Here is a 23,346-nt window from a genome sequence, read left to right on the forward strand (position 1 = left end):
CGACCTTTTTTTAGGTCGACCAAATTGATTTTCCGAGCTCTCTCGGAGTACTAAAAAGACCCTGGTTTGGCCAAATTTTCCTGCATTCACTACATATTACCTTCAAACAATACACTGCTTCAATTTTATCAGAAGGCTTGTGTATCATTGCTGAATTTAAAAAAAGTCAAATAAAAATTCTGCAACCGAGCACTCTCACCAAAAATGTGGAAGGATTCGGATAGTTTTTTCTACCCAAAATCAAGTGCCGCGAATAAAGGTCCAGATGGAGATATCATAGTAAAGCTAGTTCTGACTTGATTGGAGCTGCAATGACAAAGGAGATTTTTTGAGAAAAATTAGAATTTTTGCAGAATTTAGAGCAAAGTTAGGAGATTCTTTTCAGAAATTTTCTAGGTTGCTGTCACTCTATCACATGAGTGAATTTGAACCCGGTTGACCTTGGGCTAAGAGTGATCGGGTAGAGTAGGCAAAGTATGTCCTTATAAGGGAGGTGAGGGTGAGAATGAAGTCGAAGATGAGTCTAGCCTGCTGCAGACAGAATCTCTCCATCTTGTGACGCGTGAATAACTTCCAACTGGTCAGCGCCAGACAAGTGCCAGCCAGAAGCATCTTCCAATTATGAAACACAAAAAAGAATCCAACGATATAAATCGAAAGTGAACTTTTTATGTAATTTGGTAAGATTTTAGCTGATATTTCACGAATAATTCCAGATAAAAATAAGTACTTATGTTATGTGCAGTCGTATAATTAGTAAAAACGTTACCTCAGAAATTTTTCCAGTTGCTGACAAGAAGACGGAAACTTATTCAAAAACTTCAATAAAAATGGAAAATAAACTGTTTTAATTTAAAAAAGCAAGAGTTTTGGGTACAATTTCGGCATTTGTTATCCTCACCTGGAATACAGTCATGTAGAGAAAGTAGAGGTGAAATGTCTTGGAGAAGAGATTGAATACTATGACGTCACAGGTGTTGTTCAGTGACTCATCCCCACACTCGCCCCCTGCCGAAATCCAATCCCAGTTGTGCTTGTGCTGCTGCTGCTGCTGCTGCTGCTGTTGCTGCTCATTCAGATAATGATGCTCACTGTCCGTTATTAGGTCATCAATTTGCCCAGATGAAAACTTCTCGTGCTGAATCGATAGGTCATCGCCCAAAAGCTGTGAAACAGATACCTTCAAATTGCATATTAGATACAGGTTCAAAACTTGAAGTCGAATTCAAAATGCTCATAAGCTCTAGTTTTTTATTATTTTTTAGAAATTAATTTTTGCCGAAAAAAATGATACGCATTTTAAAAAACATGATTGTTTATTGGGTTTTTGCTTCTTAAAGTTAAAATCTAAAGTCCTCTTTGCAAAATGGTCAGAACACTCTGTGTTACTTGTAGAGTAACCGTTAATTGTTAAAAATGGTCTCAATGGCTCACTGATGTTGCCTGGTTGTCTTCAATTCTGAAATAGACAGCGGGTGTGATACATTGGCCCAGAAGGAGACCCAGTCCGAGTATGTAGCCCAAAATGGCAGCCCCGTGGGTGCGTTTCCAGCCGACATGTGCGAACCAGAACTTATTGCCGGCGTGAGGTATTGCGTATGCAGGTCCAAGACGCTTCTGACGACCTGCTAATAGTTTACTCAGCGCTTCAAAAAACATTCGTGTAATAAGTTCTTTTTTTTCCTTGAAAAATCATTCTGATTCTGCTGGTGTTTTGAATATATACAAAATTAATCATATTTTCTGTTATATCGGAATCAACCAGCTGCATAATAGGTACGCCTGTCTAATGCTTGCTTTTCAATATCACGTTTTGATCAGGTCATTCTCTATGAGAACAAGGATTGCGGTTATTGTGCAAGTTGGAACCAGATCTAAACTAGTATTTATCATTGGTTATTATTATGACATTTTATCTCTACAAAATATTAAATACTTACCAATCATACTCCATCAAACTAACAACCCACTTATTTGTAAGTGTTGAAACTACTTATAGTTTCAACACCAGAGCAATTTGAATTAAACTTAGAATACAGTTGTTCTCATTCTGGAACTAACTCGCATAAACCGGTGTACACTAGATCTTTTGAGACTAGAAGATATAAGATTAAGATTAAGATTGGTATTAGACTAAGAAGTTGCACGAATCTATCCGGCCGAAAATAAGATAGCGCGACGAGCAGATGGTGTATCTTATCTGAAATTACTCTATGAGTTATAGCCAAAAGGATATAACTCATCTGGTGCGACCAAAAAGTCTCGAACAGCCCTTAACTAACCAAGATTTAGAACAAATAGATTAGAATTAGACAAATACAACATTTGAAAAAAATTGTTATTTGACAAAAATTTAGTAGAAATGTTTCCACGACTCAATAGATCAGAGCCAATTTTCTGAACAATACGAGAATTATCCGGTATTGGAAGAAGACCTCGGACAAGTGACGACGTACGTCAACGAAGAAATCCACCAATCGATTTCATGACAAATCGACAAAACGAGGTCAAACTTTTATATTTAGAATACTTCGAGCAGTAAATTAAATTTTCATTTACTGACATAAAATTTTGAAGAAACATCTTCAATAACCTTTCATGGCGCTAAACCTAATTATTATACAATAACGATTGATAAAAACAACTCTAATCGTTCTCCTTAAAAATCTCGAGTATTAAAAACATCTTGGAAAAAATATTTATTGAATATAAAATACAAAAATTAGTTACTATAAAGCATAATTGTTAGTATATATAAATCATCCTTTCATCGCCTAAAACTTAACAGCAAATCTCAAAACATTAACATTATCAAAACTAAACACATTACCTTTTCTTCATTTAAACCTAAAAGTTATCAAGGCTTATCCTTGTTTTCACTTTAATTAATTTCATTTAAAATAACAGACCATCAAGGCTTCCCTTGGATCTTAAAATTATTTTCACTGAAAATAAAATAAATTAACTTTATCTAAAAATTCTGATCATCAAGACTTCCCTTGGATCTTTAAATTAATTTCACTTGAACTAAAATAAACTAACTTTATCTAAATTTCTGATCATCAAGGCTTATCCTTGGATCAAACAGAACAATTTTCTTCTCCCCCTCCCAAATTGAATTAGTGTCTAACGAAATCAAACGTCGACTCACTACCCAACCCTTATTAAAGACACAGAATTATCAGAAATTTTTCAAGAACTAAACATTCCAATTAGGATAAACAGTGAAGAACTTCGGTTACTCATCCTTCACTTGATACCCCTCTTAACTGACCCAGGATAGTACTTAAATTTAGTAAGTCATCAAATAGTATCTAACGAACTACTTGCGTGCTAATTATACCTGAACCTTGTGGATCGATTTACTATTCTCGAACCCTTGATCACATATCACAACCCCTAAGTAAGATTGGGTAGGTCTATCTTAGCTTAGAATCAGTCACGAGAAAGAAAAAATTATTCTCAGGAATCAATACACGCTTTTCTCTCCAACCCAACAATACGACCCAATTTAAGCTAACCACAAAAAATTGTAAGAACTAACAGTTCAAGACATTAGAAATCATTAACCCAAACATTGCATCCATCATCTTAAACCTTACTTCAAGAGACAATTTAGCAAACGAACAAACAATCATAATACACAATTGTTTAATTAACGACGAAAAATACGACCTCGTAATCACACTACACAGACAGACAATAGGATACATAAAAACAAAAAGACAAACACTAAGAAAGAAAATTATTAACAAACAATAACAAAACATTAGGAAAGGATTTTCAAAACGAAGAAACGCGAGTACCAAAAAACTGAATTTAAAAGGTGACACAAATGAACTTACAGACACTCCGAAAATGGTTGTCCGTAAATGTTAGACACCATTTTGAGCACAGAAAAAAAAGTCTAAGACATAAATTGCACGAAAAACCCTCGAAAAACAGGCCAAAAATGGCACAATTTTTAATGGACTTTATAGGTCAAATTTTTCAACTTTTTCAAAAAATCGTAAAATTTTATTTTGCGAGACGCAATACTAGCCTTTAAGACTCAGATTAGTTAATAAAAGCAGCCCCAGAACATCAACATGGGAAATTATCGCGTCCCAACCCAAACTTCTGAAATCCACCAAAAAATAAGGAATTTGGGCATATTTTTCCAATTTTTTCAAAACTAGGGTCACAAAATCAAAACGTTGGACCCTAGAGATGATTTTGGGCTATGACTGGGATAAAAAATCAGATGAATACATTTTAAATTGTGCTAGGGAGAAATTTTTTATTTTTAAGCTTTCAATATAATGAAAAACAAAGAAAACGCAAAGAAAAAAAATTGTATCCTAACAGAGTTTGAGCGTAGCAGTATTTTGCATCCCGATAAACACGCACTGCAACCTCCACCGAAATTATGGTAACCTTTTTAGTTTTATGCAAGGGTTGCTTAACATGCCAATTAAACAAAAACACACAAGGTTATTGTCAACCCACTATAGAATCAACATGTTATAATCTACCACTACATACCCACAATGAAGATCACTTTCATCATCCACAAATTTTAAAATTAGCTTCCGGTACACAAACCGAATGGGTTTTAAACAGAGACCAAAAACATAATGAAATTTATCAATAAGTAACAAAAAAAATTTTACAAAGACAAAATACTAATTCCCAAATAAATTCTCGATTCACACCAGCTACACATTTAAAAATTGGAACATACGTTTTAATTCCAAATTTTACACCACAAAAAGGAATCTCTAAAAAATTACAAGCACTCCGAAAAGGACTGTATCAAAAAATTGATAAACCCACTGATATAACATACAAACTTACAGAGTTAAACAAAAAAGAAATCGTTCAACATCGAAACAATCTTTTACCTTATTACCCGAAAGAGTACGAATTTCGGGAACTTACTCAAATATACTCTTTTACAGAACTTAAAGTTATTCAAAATAGCCCAGAACAACATCAAAATCAAAGCACTGATATGTACCCCATCCAAAAACAATTAGATAAAAAGGACAAAGAACTTCCCAAACAAATATTAAAAAATTTAGACAACAGAAAAAATCACTCAAACAAAAAAAGAAAATCAAAAATTAGAAAAAAAATTATACCACAAGATCAAAAAAAAATCTCCACATGGACAATCATTGCGACTTCGTAATCAGCCACGAAAAGATGACAAAACATTCATCCCGCAATCTAAAATATTAAAGAAAGTTGAATTTAAAAAACCACTTTAAATTAATTGACATTTTCACCTCTTGAAGATATTTTCACGGACCGGACAATTTCTCAAAATTCATGCTGGAAAGCACTTGAACAAACTAGTTCAAATTCAGCCAATAAGAACCTTTCCGAATCATCACCTTATTTTTGACACGAATTCTTTAGCCGACAAAAAAGCACCTTCAAGCGTATCTCTAACTATAACTTTAAGACCTCCAGGTCAAAAATAAGCAACCCGCTCAAATTTGATAACTGAAATAAACAAAACCTCAAAATTACGACCCTCCCCTATCAACTAGAACAAAAATCAACAATATTGTCCCAGCTTAGACCTGGAAATACCCGCAAGCAAAAATATTAAATTAGCCTAAAAAACAAAATCGAAATGATCATTTAGCCTAATGTACAAATAATTCTCAAATACCCCCGATCATCCAATAAATAAAAAAAAACTAGGAAGTATTTTAATAGCCCTCCAAATTTCCCCTCTCCAAAAATTGCTTTAACCCAACCTGCTTGTCAAAAAACCAATAAATAACCCGACCACACTCGAATTGCTTTGGCCACTTCTCCAAACTAAATACATCATTCGCTTAGTAGCTAAACTAATAACATCATCAAAAATAATCCACGACATTTTTCCGCCTGGATTCTACCCCGACGAATAAGGTAAGTACAAAATAAATAAATTATTCTAATAAATTCGAAACAAAACTAACCATTCTTAATAAATGTTTTCTTTTTTTCTTATTTCTTCACAGGCACGATCATCAATCATCTACAAAAAAGAAAAACGAAACAAAAACAGAAAATTTTTTTCTAGAAACATAATTTTTCATTAACCAATTACAATAAATGAAGCAGTAAAATTTACCCCCAAAGCAGCAATAAATTGATATTTGAGCTCTTTTCCCCACATGCAGAAAATATTCTTAAAATGAAATCAAGTTGATAATTTCCACCTCCCAAATAAAGCCGTTAAATTAATAATTTTAAAGTAGTAAATAAAAAAAGTTTGCCTAGAAAATTAAAGCAGTACTAACCTTTTCAAAGACGCTTCTTTGTAGTTTTAAATATTCAAATATTTAAATCGCCCACAATCCTATCCACAACCACAAAGAATTTTTAAGATAATGAATTTAACTTTTAAATTTCACTGATAAAAACTCTAACCAGTTTTACCACATTTCGAACTTTCCTTCAACCCTATTGGAAAGGAATTATAGAATAATCCAAACTAACCAACGCAAGCTTACTAAACACCACAAACCACAACCTAACAGCATGGCTAAGAAAAAAAAACGCACGGTACCCAAATCGGATTAAAACAAGCTTAGAACTGGATAAATTATTCTCTTAAAAATAACCGAACTAAACAAGAACGCTTTTGCGATAAAAATTAATACAAGATCACAACTAAAAAGAAAATTAACAAAGATTTGTATATGTAATTAATACAATGCAGTATATAGATTACATAGAGCCCAAAGACGAGCAGCAAGGAATTTGACAACCCAATCACACTCCAACTACGGAATGGCAAAATACACCCCATATGCTGCCTACAGTCACTACACTCAACGGATTTATAGTACGACCTGGCATCGCAGCAAAGAAAACCCATTGCAACAGAAGAATGGCCATCTCGATGTTCAAGTATACGTACAGATCCAAGTCATCAAGCACTGCATCCAAAGTCGAACTATACGACACTCTCGAATGTGATTAGAAACATTCCTATTCTCTAAAATCAACCAGCTCAACACTCATCACAACTGATCAGAAATCATAATACGATCTCCCGAAACTATCGTGATAACATCTCTTCTTCCAAACCAGAAAAAAGAATATGCTCGCAACCTCTAAAGAAAAACACCGTCTTCCATCCTACACAACAATACAACATTGAAAAACTAAAACTCTCTAAATCCCGGATGGGTGGAACCAGATCTAAACTAGTATTTATCATTGGTTATTATTTTGATATTTTATCTCTACAAAATATTAAATACTTACCAATCATACTCCATCAAACTAACAACCCACTTATTTGTAAGTGTTGAAACTACTTGTAGTTTCAACACCAGAGCAATTTGAATTAAACTTAGAATACAGTTGTTCTCATTCTGGAACTAACTCGCATAAACCGGTGTACATTAGATCTATTGAGACTAGGAGATATAAGAGTAAGATTAAGATTTGTATTAGACTAAGAAGTTGCACGAATCTATCCGGCCGAAAATAAGATAGCGTGACGAGCAGACGGTGTACCTTATCTGAAATTACTCTATGAGTTATAACCAAAAAGATATAACTCAAAGTGTCACCGAAAGCTCCGATTAATGTTACTTTTGAACCGATGATTTTTTCTGATGTTTTTAAAAATGAATCACATTTTTGTTACTGGTTTGAGCAGAGGATCTAAGAAGAAGAAGAAAAAGAAGAAGAAGAAGAAGAATAAGAAGAAGAAGAATAAGAACAATTAATTTAACCGAGTCTTAGATTTGAAAATTAAAACTGAGGTTTATTTTCAATTTTTATACACCACATTATCTTGAAAAGGATGACCGACGACATAAATGTTCTGCTATATGCCTAACCCAGGTATTTTTTACCTTTTTATTGGCTGATAACTCGGAAACCTAAACTCATAATGATAAAAAAAGAAAACAAAACACTACAATTGAAGAAAAAATAACTGCACGGGATTCCCACTCCAATCTTTGGGGTGGAAGACAAGTTTTTTACCACCAGGCTTTAGCTGCCTGGTAGATCCAATAATGAAACATTGAATAGGCAAATTTTTACAATACGTCTCATTTTGCATATTTTTCTCTTGTTTTTAACAGTATAGACACCCGTATTCTACTACTCTGAATCCAGAGGGTTCCTTAGTCTGTCCTTCTAGGTACACTTCCCTCATACGATGGGTTTTACAGTAACTATAAGGCAATATCCTGCATTGGGGTTCATACTGGGTCACATGTGTTATCCATTATAAGCAAGTCACTTAAGAAAAAAATTGTTTGAAAGTTCTTCATTATTTAGAACACAATTGTTTCAACAATTGTGAACGAAAACTGTAATCTTCAAAACTACTTGAAAAGTCTGTGGGCAGTAAAATTACTTCGTATTAGGGCTCTAAAAAGCTTAGTAGCCCTTTATTGAATGGAAAATTTCTTCAAAAAGTTTTTGAAGGCTCAGCGGGCTGTTTTGGCTTTTAAATCTCCAAAACCATACGTCATTAAAATATCTCTCACTGTAAAAACAACTCACTGATATCCATTATCTGTACCTTCGTTTTTAGCTGCACCGGATGAACAAACAGTCCATTCGTTAGTATATTTTATCAGTGCTGCCGTATCATCCGGTTTTTTATGATCTGTGGCTTATGTTAATGAGATTCACCATCATTAGAGATTCTTTGCAACGACTGAAAGGAGGACAAGCAGCAAAATTCGAGCCGTTGGTGATATTCACTCTTAGGTGATTATGAAAAACTCGGAGACAACAGCAATAGGATTTGCAAAGTTGTTGAAGTTCAAGAGCATCAAACATTGTTTTCTCGAGTACTTCTCAAAGACTGTGTCACATGGTTCTCATTCAGTTTATGAGAGTTCTCTGTTTCTAGCCATCAATCAGCTGTCATTTGTGGTGCTAATTAGCTCTTGACAGGTCAAGGCCTTCGATGCTGTCTGTCACTTTTGGTTGACCTCTGTAATCACTCTTGGATATAACTTTGTAAGATTAAGTTACACTTATTGTCGGAAATTACTGTATTGAACAAGCATCGTTTTAACATGGCGCAGCCAGCAGCTACAAGTGGGGGGAAAACCCCACTTGTTATCAATGGACTTTGGCATCTGAAAGGCAACGAACCGCCTTTTCTATGGGAGTTTTGGATGAATAGATTCCAGTGGAGAATGGTAGCCAAAGATTCACTAAATCCGAAAAATTTCTATTTCGTGGCAACGCTGACTGAAAACCAGATTAGAGCTTTGCCGGAGGAAACGGACGGGAATAACCAGCTAGAAAGCAAACAAACCCTGATATCACACCTATACCTGCGTCTGGGCGAGAAGGGTCAGGACGAGCTGCATACAAGACGACCGCATTTGGACCTTTCAACGAGGATTTTAGACGCGATCGAATCGGATTTCAAAAAGGAAAGAAACGAGACTTACAAAATGTTTCAATTTCTCGCTGGGAAACAGCAGATCAACGAAAGTCTGGAGCAATTTCATTCAGTTTTAAGTGGGCTTGCCGTCAGATGCAATTTTGAGGCCTTAGAAGAACATGCGCAAAATTAATTCTGTCGATCCACCAAAACATCGGAGGAAGTTTACAAAGTTGGCCTCTCCTAACATCGTGGTGACAAATACGCAAAATCGTACGTAGCAATACCCATTGGTGGAATCGCTGGCGACCAGGGATCATCTGGGGGAGAAACTCAAATCAAATCCCAACCAGTCGGAGTAGTACGAGGTAATACGAGGAGGATTCAAAAATAGCCGTCCACGGGGCAGGGGCGCGGATCAAACCGAGGGAGAAATATGCCAAGCAATCGATGTTATAATTGCAATTAGCCCGAATTTACGCGGGAACATATGGAAAAATGTCCAGCAAAGAGTGCCTTGTGTTATTTTTGCCGAAAAATTGGACTTTATACTTTATGAACGTACCTGCAGGGCGAAACGCGGAGGACAGCGAGGACGCGGGGCACTGGGAATGATACAGGAGCATGATAGCAAGGATGATCCAACCTGGAGCATGACAGGGACATGAACGATCTAACATCCCAGCATGAGAGCTTCATCGGTGGGATAAATCCAGTTGAATCAGTAGTACACTCCTGGGTTTCCGATAGTTCGGGAAACTACATGGTGATGGCAGTACGACATAAGAAATTCACTGCACTCAAGATCGCTGACGCACAACTGCTAATTTGCATAAACGGGAAAACTAGTTGGGTGTGGATAGATAGTGGGTCTCCAATATCTATCTTCACCATCGGAGAGTTGTAACGAACCCTCGGAGCATCGAGTCTGAAGTTGGATGAAACCTCGGTGGAAGATAATGCATTTCTGGACTACGGAAATAATCTTCTAAAGCTGATCGGGACAATGAAGGACAATGATCGGAATAATTCGGACAATGGAATCTAACGGATTTAAAGTGGACGCGAAGATAAAAGTCATAGGAGGGAGTCGGCCGTCCATCATCGGAAGAAATTTGATGACAAAGTTGAGCCTGCAGTTGATTTAGCATACTCCAGGGGATCCGATCATGTCTATCAATGAGGATCCGGGACAAGTCGCTGCACTGGACTCGTGGCACGACTACTTCAGCGAGCAGTTTTTAAATCTTTTTTCGTAAGGTAGAAAAAATCACAAATTACAAAGTGCAAGCAATTTGTTTCAAAAAATTGACATCACTACAACAAAAAAGCCGGCGAGTTCCAATCACATTGCAGGACAAGGTGGATAACGAAATTGAAAAATTACTGAAGCAAGGTCATGTTGATAATTTAGAAGAATGTTCAGATGAAAACTTCGTATCACCAATCGTAAAAACAGTGAAAAACGACGGATCAGTGAAACTAGCGTTTGAGTCGAAAGAACTAAACAAAAGAGTGCACAAAAAAATTATCAATTGCCGAATATAGAAAGAAATAATGGACACCGTGGGGCAAACGATTAAGGAGAAGAAACCGGGGGATAATTTACTTTCGACAACCGGAGTAACACCTTTGGCGCGGAAAACGATACCCATCAAAGCATTGAAACCGCCCCGTACTGGGGTCAAGGAAAAACTTCAGGATTTTACCTGATCAGTTATTACCGCAGATCATCGCTGACGGCCAGCGCAAGAAACAATATACTGCGACTAGTATGTAATTTTTAGATTAGTTCAAATGGTTAATAGGTCCCCAAAAATCGTTCGGTTCTTTTGGTTCAGTTATTTTTCCAATTTCACATTTACTTAAGAGCGGTTCAAGATTTTTACCTGTAGCTGTACATCTGGCACAATCTTCGGCGATCGAAGCAATAGAGCGGTATATATAAGGATACCAAATTTCCTTGCCGTGGTGAAATGCGTGGATTCGATTGTTAATCGCGGTAGTAAGGTTCATATGAATGACAAATTTTTCATCCATCCAGACAACTTTATCTTTCAAGTAAAAATCTTTTACAAATTGGGAACAATATTGATTCCTTGCATAAACTTTTCGTGAATTTGTGGACCTTTTGTTTTAAGCAATTATCTGATGGCGTTAAATTGAGGGTCAGAAACTTATTGCGATTCGATGATTGTAATTTATATAACTCAGGATGGGATGTTTTTGCTGATATTTTTATATCCTCTGGGAACAATTGAGATACAAAGGTTGTTGAGGTCCACTGGTGGAATTGTTTCGCCATGAAGTGTCGAAGGTAACGATACTTTTACACTACTTTTAATCAATCTAGTTTCTTTGCTAATTGCCTTCAAATTTGAATGTGTTGATAATTATTCTATTTCCTCATTACTACTAATTAAACTAAGGTGTTTTTCAGAAATGTTTCCAATTTCCTAAAGCTTCGGTCCATTTTTATATAACTGTTTGATATCAAAATTTTTGTGTAGCTTCTTTCTGAATGAGTATAAGCACCGACTAAATTCTCGTTCTTTTTGCGTAACCGTGGGTTCATGCAATTCTCTTGCTTCTGATTGGTACATTTCCGCTCGCATGACTCGACGCCCTCTACTGGCGTATCGCGCAACAAAACTTTGCATGCCGCAATTCCATGATTAGGTGACTGGTTATTATATGTAACTTACGGACCCCTGGATGTGTTTTTACCTAAATGAGTTCCCCTGGTTCCATTACTTTTGGCAAAACCGAGAGCGGTGCGTATCGATTTGATCTTAGCGAACCTTTATTAGCGAATCTTTATTGTATGTACTAATCGGCGTTCCAACATTACTCGGGTTTCTCGATAGATAATCAGCTAAACCCATTTTCGCTCCCGGCTCAAGTTCTACTTGGAAACCGAATGGGATTAAACGATCCAGCCACCGTGTTAGGCGACTTAATATGATCTGGCTCTCTTTGTTATTGCCAATTAAGAGTGAAACTAACGCTTTATGATTTGTTACTACTTGAAACTTCCGGCTCAATATACAGTTATGAAAACGACTGCCAGCGTTTCTAATTCGTTCGTTGAGTACTTTTTTCAGCTTCGTTTAGGTACCTTGAGGTGAATGAAATCGGCCTCTACCCTTCAGGTCCTTACTGCACGAGGATGGCACCTAAACCGTTATGACTTGCGTCGCATGTAATCTTTATATCCTTAGGAATATCGAAATGGCGAAATTGGGATAGATGCAACTTGTTTCATTAAGTTTTCGAAAGCACATTGGCCTTTCGTCGTCCGGAACGGTGCGGAGCAAGGCCGGCAAAAATTTGTGAAGGCTTTGGATTGACCCCATAAACGGAAATTAAGTGAACCAAAAGAACCGAACGAATCGGTTCAACTTGATTCATGGGGACCTATTAACTATTTGAAGTAATTAACCGATCAGATAAAATCCTGAAGTTTCTAAAAACCTACGAAGCAATCCACGGAGTACCCAGGAAAATACCAGGTGAAACCGGGTTTGTAGAGCGTATCATCGGTATCCTAAGAAACTCAATATTAACATTGGCGCAAGAAAAACATCCGGAACCCTTGAAGAAAATTTTCTAAAGGGCCCTTGGCGAACTCCGGTTCTCACAGAATGCTATATAGAAAATCTCGCCATTCGAGGTGCACCACGGTCAGGAAGCGAATTCGGTGCTAAGAAATCTAACAAAAAACCCCCCTTTAAAACCAAAATTGGTCTCAGTTGATTAAAACAGAAAATGCATGTTTAGATGAAGCTGACCCTTGCGTGAAAGATATAGAAATGCCACATCCCGCCGAAACCAACTGGGGCGTGCGGTCGGATCTTGCATATGATTTGAAGCATCGAAGCCATTTGCGTAGGCTTACAGACCAACAAATACTGTACCAAGACAATGAATTGGGCATTTTAAAGCCGAGGGTGCAAGCCGAGGAACCAGGGCCCTCCGGATCGTTATATCAGCGGGCCAGGATCATTATATCATCGGAACTTGAAAAGGTGTAAGCTAATCCATTCAAAAGTGAAAACAGAAAGTGCCCATACGCTCACGCTTAACAACGGGGTTGTGCTTAAGAAATCAGAGGTGGCAGTGACACGGCACCGCCAACTTCGCAAGAAGTAAAACGGCGCAATACGAAAAAAAAAGTTACAGAACCCGAACCCAAACAGAGAAAACGATCGAGACGATGATTCGACCCAAAAAGTGGGTCGGAAACGGACGAACGTGACCATTTGCTAAATATGTCGGCGAAACGGGCATCGAGAATTGCGATACGGAGGCAAAGCAGCGGCGACTCTTCGCCATTACCAGAGAGGCAAACACCGGCTACAGGACAAGGGAGCCAAAACGAGAAACGGGGCGATGACAAAAAAGCCGACACCGTGGGTGAACCGCCGCTCGATACTGGGAGTGACATTATTACTATTCTGGCATGCGACCAAGCAAACTCGTCCGCTTCACGGGAGCCTCAGAAATCGGTAACCGCAGATACAAAGAAGAAAACGCGGAAAACTCGGTTAGTTTCCTGCAGCAGCCAGGAGGACAGCCAGGTGAGACGGCGTCGCGACGTAGTGGACGCAAACAAATCGCGGCTACCAAAATGGGTGGGGTAATGATAGATTACATTGCGAGCAAAGGAGATTCAGTAAGAAAAAATGAGAAAAAAACTGAAAAACTTTAAAACTCTTGTGAGCCCAGGGAGAAGGCTGACCGGTATCCGTTCACAAACTCAAAACCTTGTCACTAAATTAAATGGTTCTTTAGTTGTTCCAAAAAACTCATACAATACTCGTTCATTATTAAGCTAACAATCAGTAATTTTGCCATTAAAATTTGTAAACTTGGTTTATAACATCTAGCAGTTCGCTCAGTTATAAGTCTCTGGATTCTAGTCATTAAATTTTTTCATTTATCAAAGGGGGGTGTCAGTTGATGCTAGTTCAGTTTATGAAAGTTCTCTGTTTCTAGCCATCAATCAGCTGTCATTTGTGGTGCTAATTAGCTCTTGACAGGTCAAGGCCTTCGATGCTGTCGGTCACCTTTGGTTGACCTCTATAATCACTCTTGGGTGTAATTTTGTAAGATTAAGTTACACTTATTGTCGGAACTTACTGTATTGAGCCAGAATCGTTTTAACAATGACTGAAAAGCGGACAAGCAGCAAAATTCGAGACGTTGGTGATTTTCACTCTTAGGTGGTTACCGAAAACTTGACGACAACGGCAATAGATATGCAAAGTTGTTGAAATTCAGGAGCATCAAATATTGTTTTCTCGGATACTTCTCAAAGACTGCTACTCGTTCTGAAAAATCATGTCTTGAGCTTTTGTTTGTATGTTGCTCTTCTATAATGTCGATTGACTTATTTTGTGTCTCAATTACATCATGAAAACTTTCAATAATGTTTGTCAATTCAGTTTCCTTGCTGCCATCATTGAGAGCTTCTTTGATGAAGGTCACCGGAGTATCATAATAATCATCGTCATTACATGAAATTTTTCAATAAGTTTATCACATATTTTAATAAGTTTGTCACAACACGTCAGTTGAGCTTCGATGAGCAGTAGATGTAGAGGTAAAATTTGGGCGTTGTCAGATATATTGTTTGGAGGAGAAAAACATGGCTAAATCAACTCGCAAGTTGAGAAACTAAAACTTTTCTAGAACCTTGGTTACTAAGAGCTGTAGTTTCAAAAACGAATAAATCAAAAACCATTTTTTAAATTTTGCAATTCTTTGGCATTAGAGAACAAGTTTTTTACAGTTTCAGAACAAGTTTCAGAACAAGTTTTTACAGCTATATTTTTTCTTTTTAATTCAGTATTTTTATTTTCTTGTTTCGCTGGTTTTACTCGCTCTTTATTAGATTAAAAGCAAAAATTTCACAAAATTCAAACCAGTTTGTTTCTGAATTTGAGAAAAAAATTGCCGAAACATATATCAAATCACGTGTGCAAAGGTTTTAATTTGATATTTCTCTGAACTACTTCTGATTTGGTACCTGATTATGCGTAAAAAAATGTTTTCAACGATAAAATATACCAGAACACTAAGTTCCTCGTCACTTTCATTTGTTGGTAAAACTTTTGAGTAGCGACATCACGAGTCAACGCGTCTAGGGTATTCTGAAGACTCAGTACAAGTCATACTAACTGTGAAAAGGGGAAGTAAGGTTCCTGCGTCGCTTGATCACCTCAATCATGTTCCTCGAGGCACTCCCTTCCCTGTCATCCTCCTCCTCCGTCCCTGACTGCTTCTCAGAACCCCCCTTGGACCGAACTGAATTCATCACCTAAAAAAAGTATCCACTACAACACATCTGGTGGTTCTTCTTGCAATTCGCCCCTTAATTTGTTATGATTGACGCGTTTCGCCCCTCGCATTATTTGGTTGGCTATTTTACATAGAAGACCTACTAAAAAACGTGAGCCAAACTCGGTGCAGGAAAAAGGTACCACTCGGAGTGTGAGCTGTTTAGAAAGAGTAAGTCGAACTGTAAGTTTCAGAGTATAGAATGAAGAACTGTATATCATAAAATTTGTCGGAGACAATGAAATAGAGGTCAAGCAAAGGTGACAGACAAATCTGACGGTTCAATAACAGTTAACACCAGAATTTGACAGTGTGGGAACAGAACTAAAATGGTGTGAACTAAATTAATGACTATCAGATTGCCCTTATCCCTAGACTACTGGTTTACAAAAAAATTTAAAATAAGTTTTGAATCGGTGTCTTAGTCCCTTTTCTTCCTCCACTCAGTTTCTCCTTTCTGGTTTTTTGAATTTTGTTTATCATAAACGCGCCTATATTGAATTGTCTACTGCCCTTCGCTTTCTTCTGCTCCGTTTTGATGACTTTTATTCTTGTGAGCTGATCGTTTCCTGGCTTGGTACGACTCCAATCTTTCTTTCCTAACTCGTTTTTTCCCGTCCGCCTTGGGAATTGTTGTTACCGATGCGGAAGGCTCGCCTTGTTTTCTCGTCGCTTCTTTTCCTCATCCGCTTTTGTCGCTTTTGCATGCTCAGTCGCCGTTTCGTAATTGCTAGGTTGTACTGTTTTCTCCCCTTTTTATCGAGAGCGGCTTGTCGTCGACGTCGTCATCGGATTCCGAGTTGTTCTCCGGATTAAGTTTCCTTCGCGTAGGGTAGCTGCTCTTTCGAAGCGGTTTACTCTTTCGAATTCGCTTGTTTTGCGCCCACGTTTTTTCGGCGGGCGTAGCGCGAGCGTTGATGGCTCCGTGTGCTCTCTTTTGGGCGTCATTATCTTTCGTGTCGTCACGACAGATTTCCTAAGCATTTGAACTGTAACAACCGTTACTCATTTGAACTGTGTGGTTGCTGTGCGCTACGATTTTCGTTTTCAGCAGCTTACATTTGTTGAGAGCAGTTCCGACTCCGGTCCGCTGGAAGATTAGTTCCGATGGCGCTGTTGTCGGCGATGTCCCTGCCTGAATTATAGACGATGGCTCAGCGTCTGGGTTGTTTTGCTTGTCCTGGGTTAACCTGGTGAGGTCATATCTGTGTTTGATAATGTACACGGTAACAGACAGGACCCCCCGGTTGGTGTCCGCCGGGTGCGGCATGCTCTGCGCGACAAAGTCAGTTTCATCTAAGCTACCATTTTTAGATCGTACTGCGTATGCCCATTTTAAGTTTTGTACTGACGGTTTTTTCGTGAAGTCTTTTAAAACCGTCTTTGCCTCGCGTAATTGATGGGCCTCATATGACATAATTTCGAGGGTAGTAATTTTTGAAAATCTTAGTGCTCCGAGGGCCCTCTTGAACTTTTCCTCCAGGGGTTTCATCTTCCCTTCTTGATCATAAGTGAACACTGAGTTCTTCAAATTTCCGATTGTTCGTTGCACTCACCCCGTCGCTCGGTGGTCGTTCACAGGCGATGGGATGGTTTCGAGTCCTTCCTCATTGTGAAAATTATTGACCACTCTGAACCTAAAGTATGTTCTTGGTCTGCGTCAATTCGTTGAAGTACACCTTGGGTATATATTCATGTTTTTAGGCACTTAAGTATCAAATCCAAACGGTTTGGTCCGCATACCATTGCGGTTGGCCACCTTGAAAATCGATCAGCTGCTAGTATGATATATTTTTTAGACTCATTTAAGTACTTTACTAGTCCCCACAAGTTGTACTGATTCGTTTGGTTCCTTTGGTTCCGGTATTTTCCTTAAGTCTCTTTTGGGACACATTTTCATATTCCCACCGGCTACGTTGAAATCCCGTCAGTTTGCCACGATCGAATCAGGGCTTTTATAAATGTACGGGTACCACACGTCCTTGGTCGCAGCCTAGATGCTCAAATTCCCGTGATATTATTGATGTAGCCGAATATTCACCACCACATGCAGTGTGTTTAGGAAAACTAACTTTTCACCCATCCATAGGCATCTGTCTCTTAGGTGGAAATCGTGCTTATATTGAGCATAATACTCGCTCGACGCATAACATTTCGTGTGAAATTCCGGGTTTTTATACTTTAATATCTCTATTATTGCTTGTAGCTGAGGACCGGCCGAGCATTGGGATTCTATAAGCAGAATTTCAGTAAAACAGATAAAACCGTCTGTTTATTTACAATTTTACAATAGCGCGGAACAATTGATATAATAACTTTTTTTGTTTCAACCGACGGATACGTTTCAAACGGGAAGGCGACGGAATGGAAACAATCAAGTTGCACCTCAAGCTAGTAATTTCTGTAGAAATTGCTGCTATCTTTGTATTAATTTCTTTTTCATCGTCGCCGCTACAAATAATTAGATGTTTTCAAATAGTTTCCGTTTTATTTGCCCATTACAATTTGATTAAATATTTGTTCAAGCATTCTTGAGTTTTTCACTTTTAAAACAATTTTTGTCCCAACTGAATTCGCTATTTTGTCAGTTGATCATCGGATTATTCAATTTAGCGGCCTATGATTGGTCCGTTTTCTAGCGCGTGCGTTTTTGCCCCTATCGGCCGTTTTCATTCTTAAATTTGCATACTCGTTTCTGATTGGTTAAATTGCTTTGAGTTGAGTCTATTTTTATGTTGGGCATCTTGCAATTAATTAAAGTAAAAATCCGAGGGCGCCGCGTATTGAAGTTGCTTTTTCCACCATGAACATACTATTGTTCATCCTAACGGGCTTAGTTTTTGTACAAGGCAGGTGGATTTCTCCACTGGCTTGTGGTGTACTTGGAAATTGGAAGAATTTATGTGGTCAAGCCACCGAGTTTGTCGGCTGAATATAATCTTGTTTCTCTTATTATTACCGTTTAGTAATGGAACCAGCACCCTAAAGTCTGTTACGTGACTAAAAGTTTCCTTCCCAACACATATTTTTGAAAATATTTCGCTCCCAATACGACCGCTAGCATTTCTACCTCATTCGTTAAGCATTTTTTTTTCGGCGTTGTTCAGGTATCTTGATGCAAAGGCGAGATGAGCCTTCAGCCTTCGGAGCCTTTTTGTTCGAGTACCGCTCCGAGTCTATTATTACTTGCATCGCATACCATCCGGATATCACGAGAGACATTGAGGAGTCTTAATTGGACTTTGTTAGCGACTTGTTTGCTTAGATGTTCCTTCCCAACACATAATTTTGAAAAACAAATTGCTACCTTTACGACCGCTAGCATTTCTACCTCATTCTTTGAGTATTTTTTTCGGCATCTTGAAGGTATCTTGAAGCAAACGAGATGAGCCTTCAGCTTTCCGAGTCTAACTTTTTGAGGACGGCAGCTAAACCGTTATGACTTGCGTCGCATACAATCCTTTTATCCTTATGAAAATCAAAATGGCGAAGTTCAACGATATATGCAACTTGTTTCTATAAATTTTCGAAAGCGTCTTGGCATTCCGTTGTCCAGATGTGGTCTTTTTTTTGCTAAAGATTTGGCCGAAGCCGGCAAATACCTGTGAAGGCTATGGATCGACCCCGTAAACTTTTTCAATTGCGACAATGTACGGGGCGGTTTCAACGCTTCCATGGGTTCCGTTATCAAGGGTGTTACTCCCGTGGGAGTTATTCTGTGCCCCAGCCATTCGCATTCCCTTTGAAAAAAATTGACTTTCATGAGCTTTAAGGATATAATTTCCTCATCAATTTTTTTCAGAATTTTCTCAACTGTCCCGATATGGTCTATTTCGGTTCCCTTGGTAACTACCAAGATGTCGTCTATAAACGCATTCGCCTGCGAAAACTCGAAAAGGTTGCAGTCCATGTCCAAGTATTGCTCTGAGAACGATATGACTGGCGTCGCATACGTTCCGGATACCACGAGAGACGTCGAAAAGCCTTAATTCGACTAAGTTAGCGACTTGTTTAATTAGATGTTCGAATGCCGTTTGACACTCCAGTGTCCAATTAAACTCGTTTTTCCGGCTGATTAGAGTTCCTAAGGGTGAAGATGATTCGAGATAACTGTTCAGACTGTGAATTGAGCCCACTAAAAGTTTAAGTCAAGAAACTGTGCGAGGGGCTTTTAGAGCTTAGATCGTTTCCGTTTTTTGGATTAATGGTAATGATCCGGTCGGGGTTATCCTATGGCCTAATCATTCGTTTTCTCCTTTTGCAAAACTGATCTTTTTTAGTTTTAAAGACATGTTTTTTGTCTAGTTATCTTCAGTATCTTTCCGGCCGCGGGGGTTTCTTCTACTTCGTTGCCTTTGGTTACGACTAAAATGTCGTCGATGAAAGTGCGTTCCTGTGGAAACGCCGAGAGTATGCGTCCATCACCTATTGAAATTCCGCATGCATCGTTGTAAGGTCGTAGAAGCCCGAAATGGATCTATACGTATCGATTGATTTCCCTCCGACTAGTAGAATTTGCATTGTACGCTCCTTTACGTACTGAGTAGTAATTGGCCGTACGCTTACGTTAGGACCATTGTGGAAAAATATACGTCCCGCGATTTCTTTCGCTTATTGTGTGCCTGACGGTATCCTTTTCTTCGATTTTTGGCATTTATGCACCTGTTTAATCAGTTCCTTTGTTTCCAATGCTAGTTTGATTGACTCATCTTTCTCTTTTCTTATTACTCTTGGTGACACAATTTATTTATCTGATTGTTGCTAAAATTTTTCTCCCTGTCCTTGTTTCGGTAATTTGACATTTTCCTTATCAATTTTGTCTTGCAGTGTTATTGGAACCCATTACCTCTTCTTTTGTGTTGGCATTAGTTTCTCAAAAGGTTTCGCTTGTACACTATAATTCCTATTTTTCCCAGCCCGATGAAAATGATTATTGAATTGCTTACTGAAGTAGTTCTGCCATGAATCCAGCAAAGTTTCTCCTCCTGGTGCCTTTGCTTCTCCCCTTGGATTGACCTTATGCTCGCCCCTGGTGCTTGCTGGACCAGTTGCAACCCGATGCTCAGCATCAAATCTCTCACTGTTGGATGGTCGATTTCTTCAAATCTTTTGATTCGAGCCGGAATGTCCCATCCGTTGGTTTCCAGTCTCAGTTCCGTTGCTCCAAGTAAGTGTAGCGGGTTGTTTCTGTAGTCCCAACCTGGATGTCTCTGGGTTGGAGATCAATAAATTTTAAGCCGGTGGAGACCGCCGTGCTTTTTAGTTCGTCATTTGTGAATATCGATATCGGCGAGCCACTATCAATCCACACATTCGTTTGCTTCCCGTTGATCTTTTTTGGCACTTCGGTTTTTTTTTTCGATTTGACTGTTTCGCCATTAACAAATAAGTCCCTGAGCTTTTGGAATCTCTTGAGTTCTGTCTCTTCTCCGGCTTGTTATCCCGTCCGATTGAACTCCATGTTGGGACTGAATGTCCTCCATCTCCCTGACTCGTCTATGTCCTATTCTCCGTTTCCATGGACCACAGCCAGTCGCTCTCTCTATCCGCGTTTCCGTCGGCACGGTCGTTCGTAGTGTCCAACATTTCGACAAAAACTGCACGTTGCTTCCCTGGCTGGACATTTTGCCGTGTGCTCCGGTGTAAATCCCGGCTGATCGCAGTTTTAGCATTTCCTGCTACCCATTTGGGCTCCCCCTCGGACTTCGGGCCATCCTCTATATGGCTCTCTTGCTTATTGCCTACTAATTCGATAGCCTCTTTTGATCACTACCACCAGTTCCGTTTTGATCTGCAGTGCTCCTCCGGTGGCTCCGGTCAACGTTGCCACCTCCAACTAATCTTACGTACCTTTTGGTGATTTTCTGGAAATGAAACCACAATCTAGGCTCGTGATGCCATGATTAAGTCCAAGGAAGAGCTCTCACATTATCTGTAGCCGCCATAAAATAGTTTTGCTCAAAGGCAAAGCTAAGCCAAGAACGTGAAGAAAACAATTGATAATAGCTGTACAGGCAGGATAGACTTAAGATTGGAGTGCGGTCAATTCGTAGGCCAATCACAATCCTTACGATGCGAAATTGTGCATTTTGTGATTTGTAAGCGGACGCCGCAATCCTTTTGTTTTTGGTCTGTTGCGGAATCAGCTTACAATTCACAAAATGTACAAAGTTCAAAACAGCAAAAATTAACAAAAAATAGCATTAATTTGGGTTCCGCAATAATTCAGTCTGTTGCCTAACCCGCAAAATTGCTATTTTTTAAATCTTTTTCGCTGTTTTGGATTCCACTGACAAATAGCTAAAAACTGTATTGCTCAAAATTGATCCAAAAACAGGCAACTTTGCGGAATCTGCATCAAAGTTTGCAGAACCCCGAACAGTTTGTGGAATCTGCAAGCAAATACTAATAAATGGGTTCAGTAAACTTAAGCGGTCGTGGAATCCGCTACTGTAATGGGAACCCAAAATTTGTCAGCGGAGTCCGCAAAATGTAAGAAAAATCCACATACTGCAAGCGGAAGCCGCATAAATTTGCGGAATCCAGAACAACTAGCTGTGTTTGCTCGTTGCGGAATCCGTAATTAAACTGATGTGCCGACAAAATTTACGTTGCATGTATTTGTACACGGAATCTACGGAAATTGGAATCCACTTACCTTTTCGAGCATATATTTAAAGACTGGTACATGCAGACATCAATTTGTGCGCCTCTCCAGTGCACAGTTTGGCCTCTTAATGATCGAGATACGAAACCAAACGAACGAATTAATATTTTTCTCTGTTCTGATTGGCTTACGACGTGTCTACTTTGTGGCAGGTTTAGTTTTTGCTATGTAACCTTTTAGATTGATCCTATGTGAATCGCAAAAAAAACGAAACTAACTAACCTTAGTCTCTTTTTGATGTTAACAATTGGTGTAAGGATGTTGTAGGTCAAGTTTCATCAATTTTAAACCCGTCAGAATAAAACTGAAAAACCATAATTTTTCCAAGATTTCATACTGGGTTTATTCGTAGGTGTAGCGATTAGCATGTGTGCATATTAGCATGCGATATTTGCTTTAACTTTTTTCAGACAAAAAAGTTATAAATAATTTTGAAAACCATTTTGATATGTTATGGGAAATAAATTTTCACTTTCGCGCAATTAAAAATTCGGCTAAGTGCACGCTCTTCAAAGTTGAAATTTGATTAAGCAAAACGTGAAATAGCGAATCTTCAAACTACATTATTTTACACGGGCACAATCGGCACACATGCTAATAGGCCGGTCACCGTTTTATGTGACTGTTTTTAAAAGCTTTTAGTCAATATGACATTTAAGTAAAATGAGACATAGAAAGGGGAGCAATTTATTAAGATTCGATGCGGAGGAAGTTTATCGTAAACATATGGTAAAAGAAGTACAAGATGTGAGAAAGTAATGTGATAACAAGTAAATCGATTTCATTAACAAGGTGAAGAAAAATGCGAAAAAGATTGGGGAAAATTTAATTTCCCAACTCTGTAATCCACGCTGAGCCTCATCTTTTCATTACCTGGTGGAAATTGGAGTAAAATTCGATTAGTTGGCATAATTCAATTTTGCATTTAAATGAGTTCCAGTAACCTTCTTTTGCTTCGATGACCCATAAAACCTATTTCAAC

General features: G+C 38.4%; 2 protein-coding genes across 3 annotated transcripts in view; one reads left to right on the forward strand and one right to left on the reverse strand.

Annotated features, from left to right (window-relative positions):
* Nucleotides 1–23,346, forward strand: part of LOC134844354 (transformer-2 protein homolog beta-like) — a 183,245-nt gene that overhangs the window by 28,567 nt on the left and 131,332 nt on the right. The window lies entirely within an intron of this gene.
* Nucleotides 412–22,721, reverse strand: LOC134844928 (uncharacterized). The gene is made up of 5 exons (XM_063861753.1): nt 22,587–22,721; nt 15,539–15,677; nt 1,435–1,625; nt 902–1,180; nt 412–612 (listed from the first exon to the last, which is right to left on the reverse strand). The coding sequence occupies exons 2-5, from the start codon at nt 15,672–15,674 to the stop codon at nt 412–414; spliced, it is 807 nt and encodes a 268-aa protein (XP_063717823.1). The 5' UTR covers nt 15,675–15,677; nt 22,587–22,721.

The sequence above is a fragment of the Symsagittifera roscoffensis genome, chromosome 4, assembly GCF_963678635.1.
Source record: "Symsagittifera roscoffensis chromosome 4, txSymRosc1.1, whole genome shotgun sequence".
In the NCBI taxonomy this organism is placed as follows: domain Eukaryota; kingdom Metazoa; phylum Xenacoelomorpha; order Acoela; family Convolutidae; genus Symsagittifera; species Symsagittifera roscoffensis.

Bases quoted from the DNA above. Each gene is read 5' to 3' on its own strand.
- LOC134844928 (XM_063861753.1), bottom strand. From the start codon at position 15,674: ATGAATTCAGTTCGGTCCAAGGGGGGTTCTGAGAAGCAGTCAGGGACG. The intron at 1,626-15,538 runs GTTAGTATGACT...AACTATTAGCAG, and splicing joins CCTTACTTCCCCTTTTCACA to GTCGTCAGAAGCGTCTTGGA. The intron at 613-901 runs GTGAGGATAACA...CATAATTGGAAG, and splicing joins TCTACATGACTGTATTCCAG to ATGCTTCTGGCTGGCACTTG.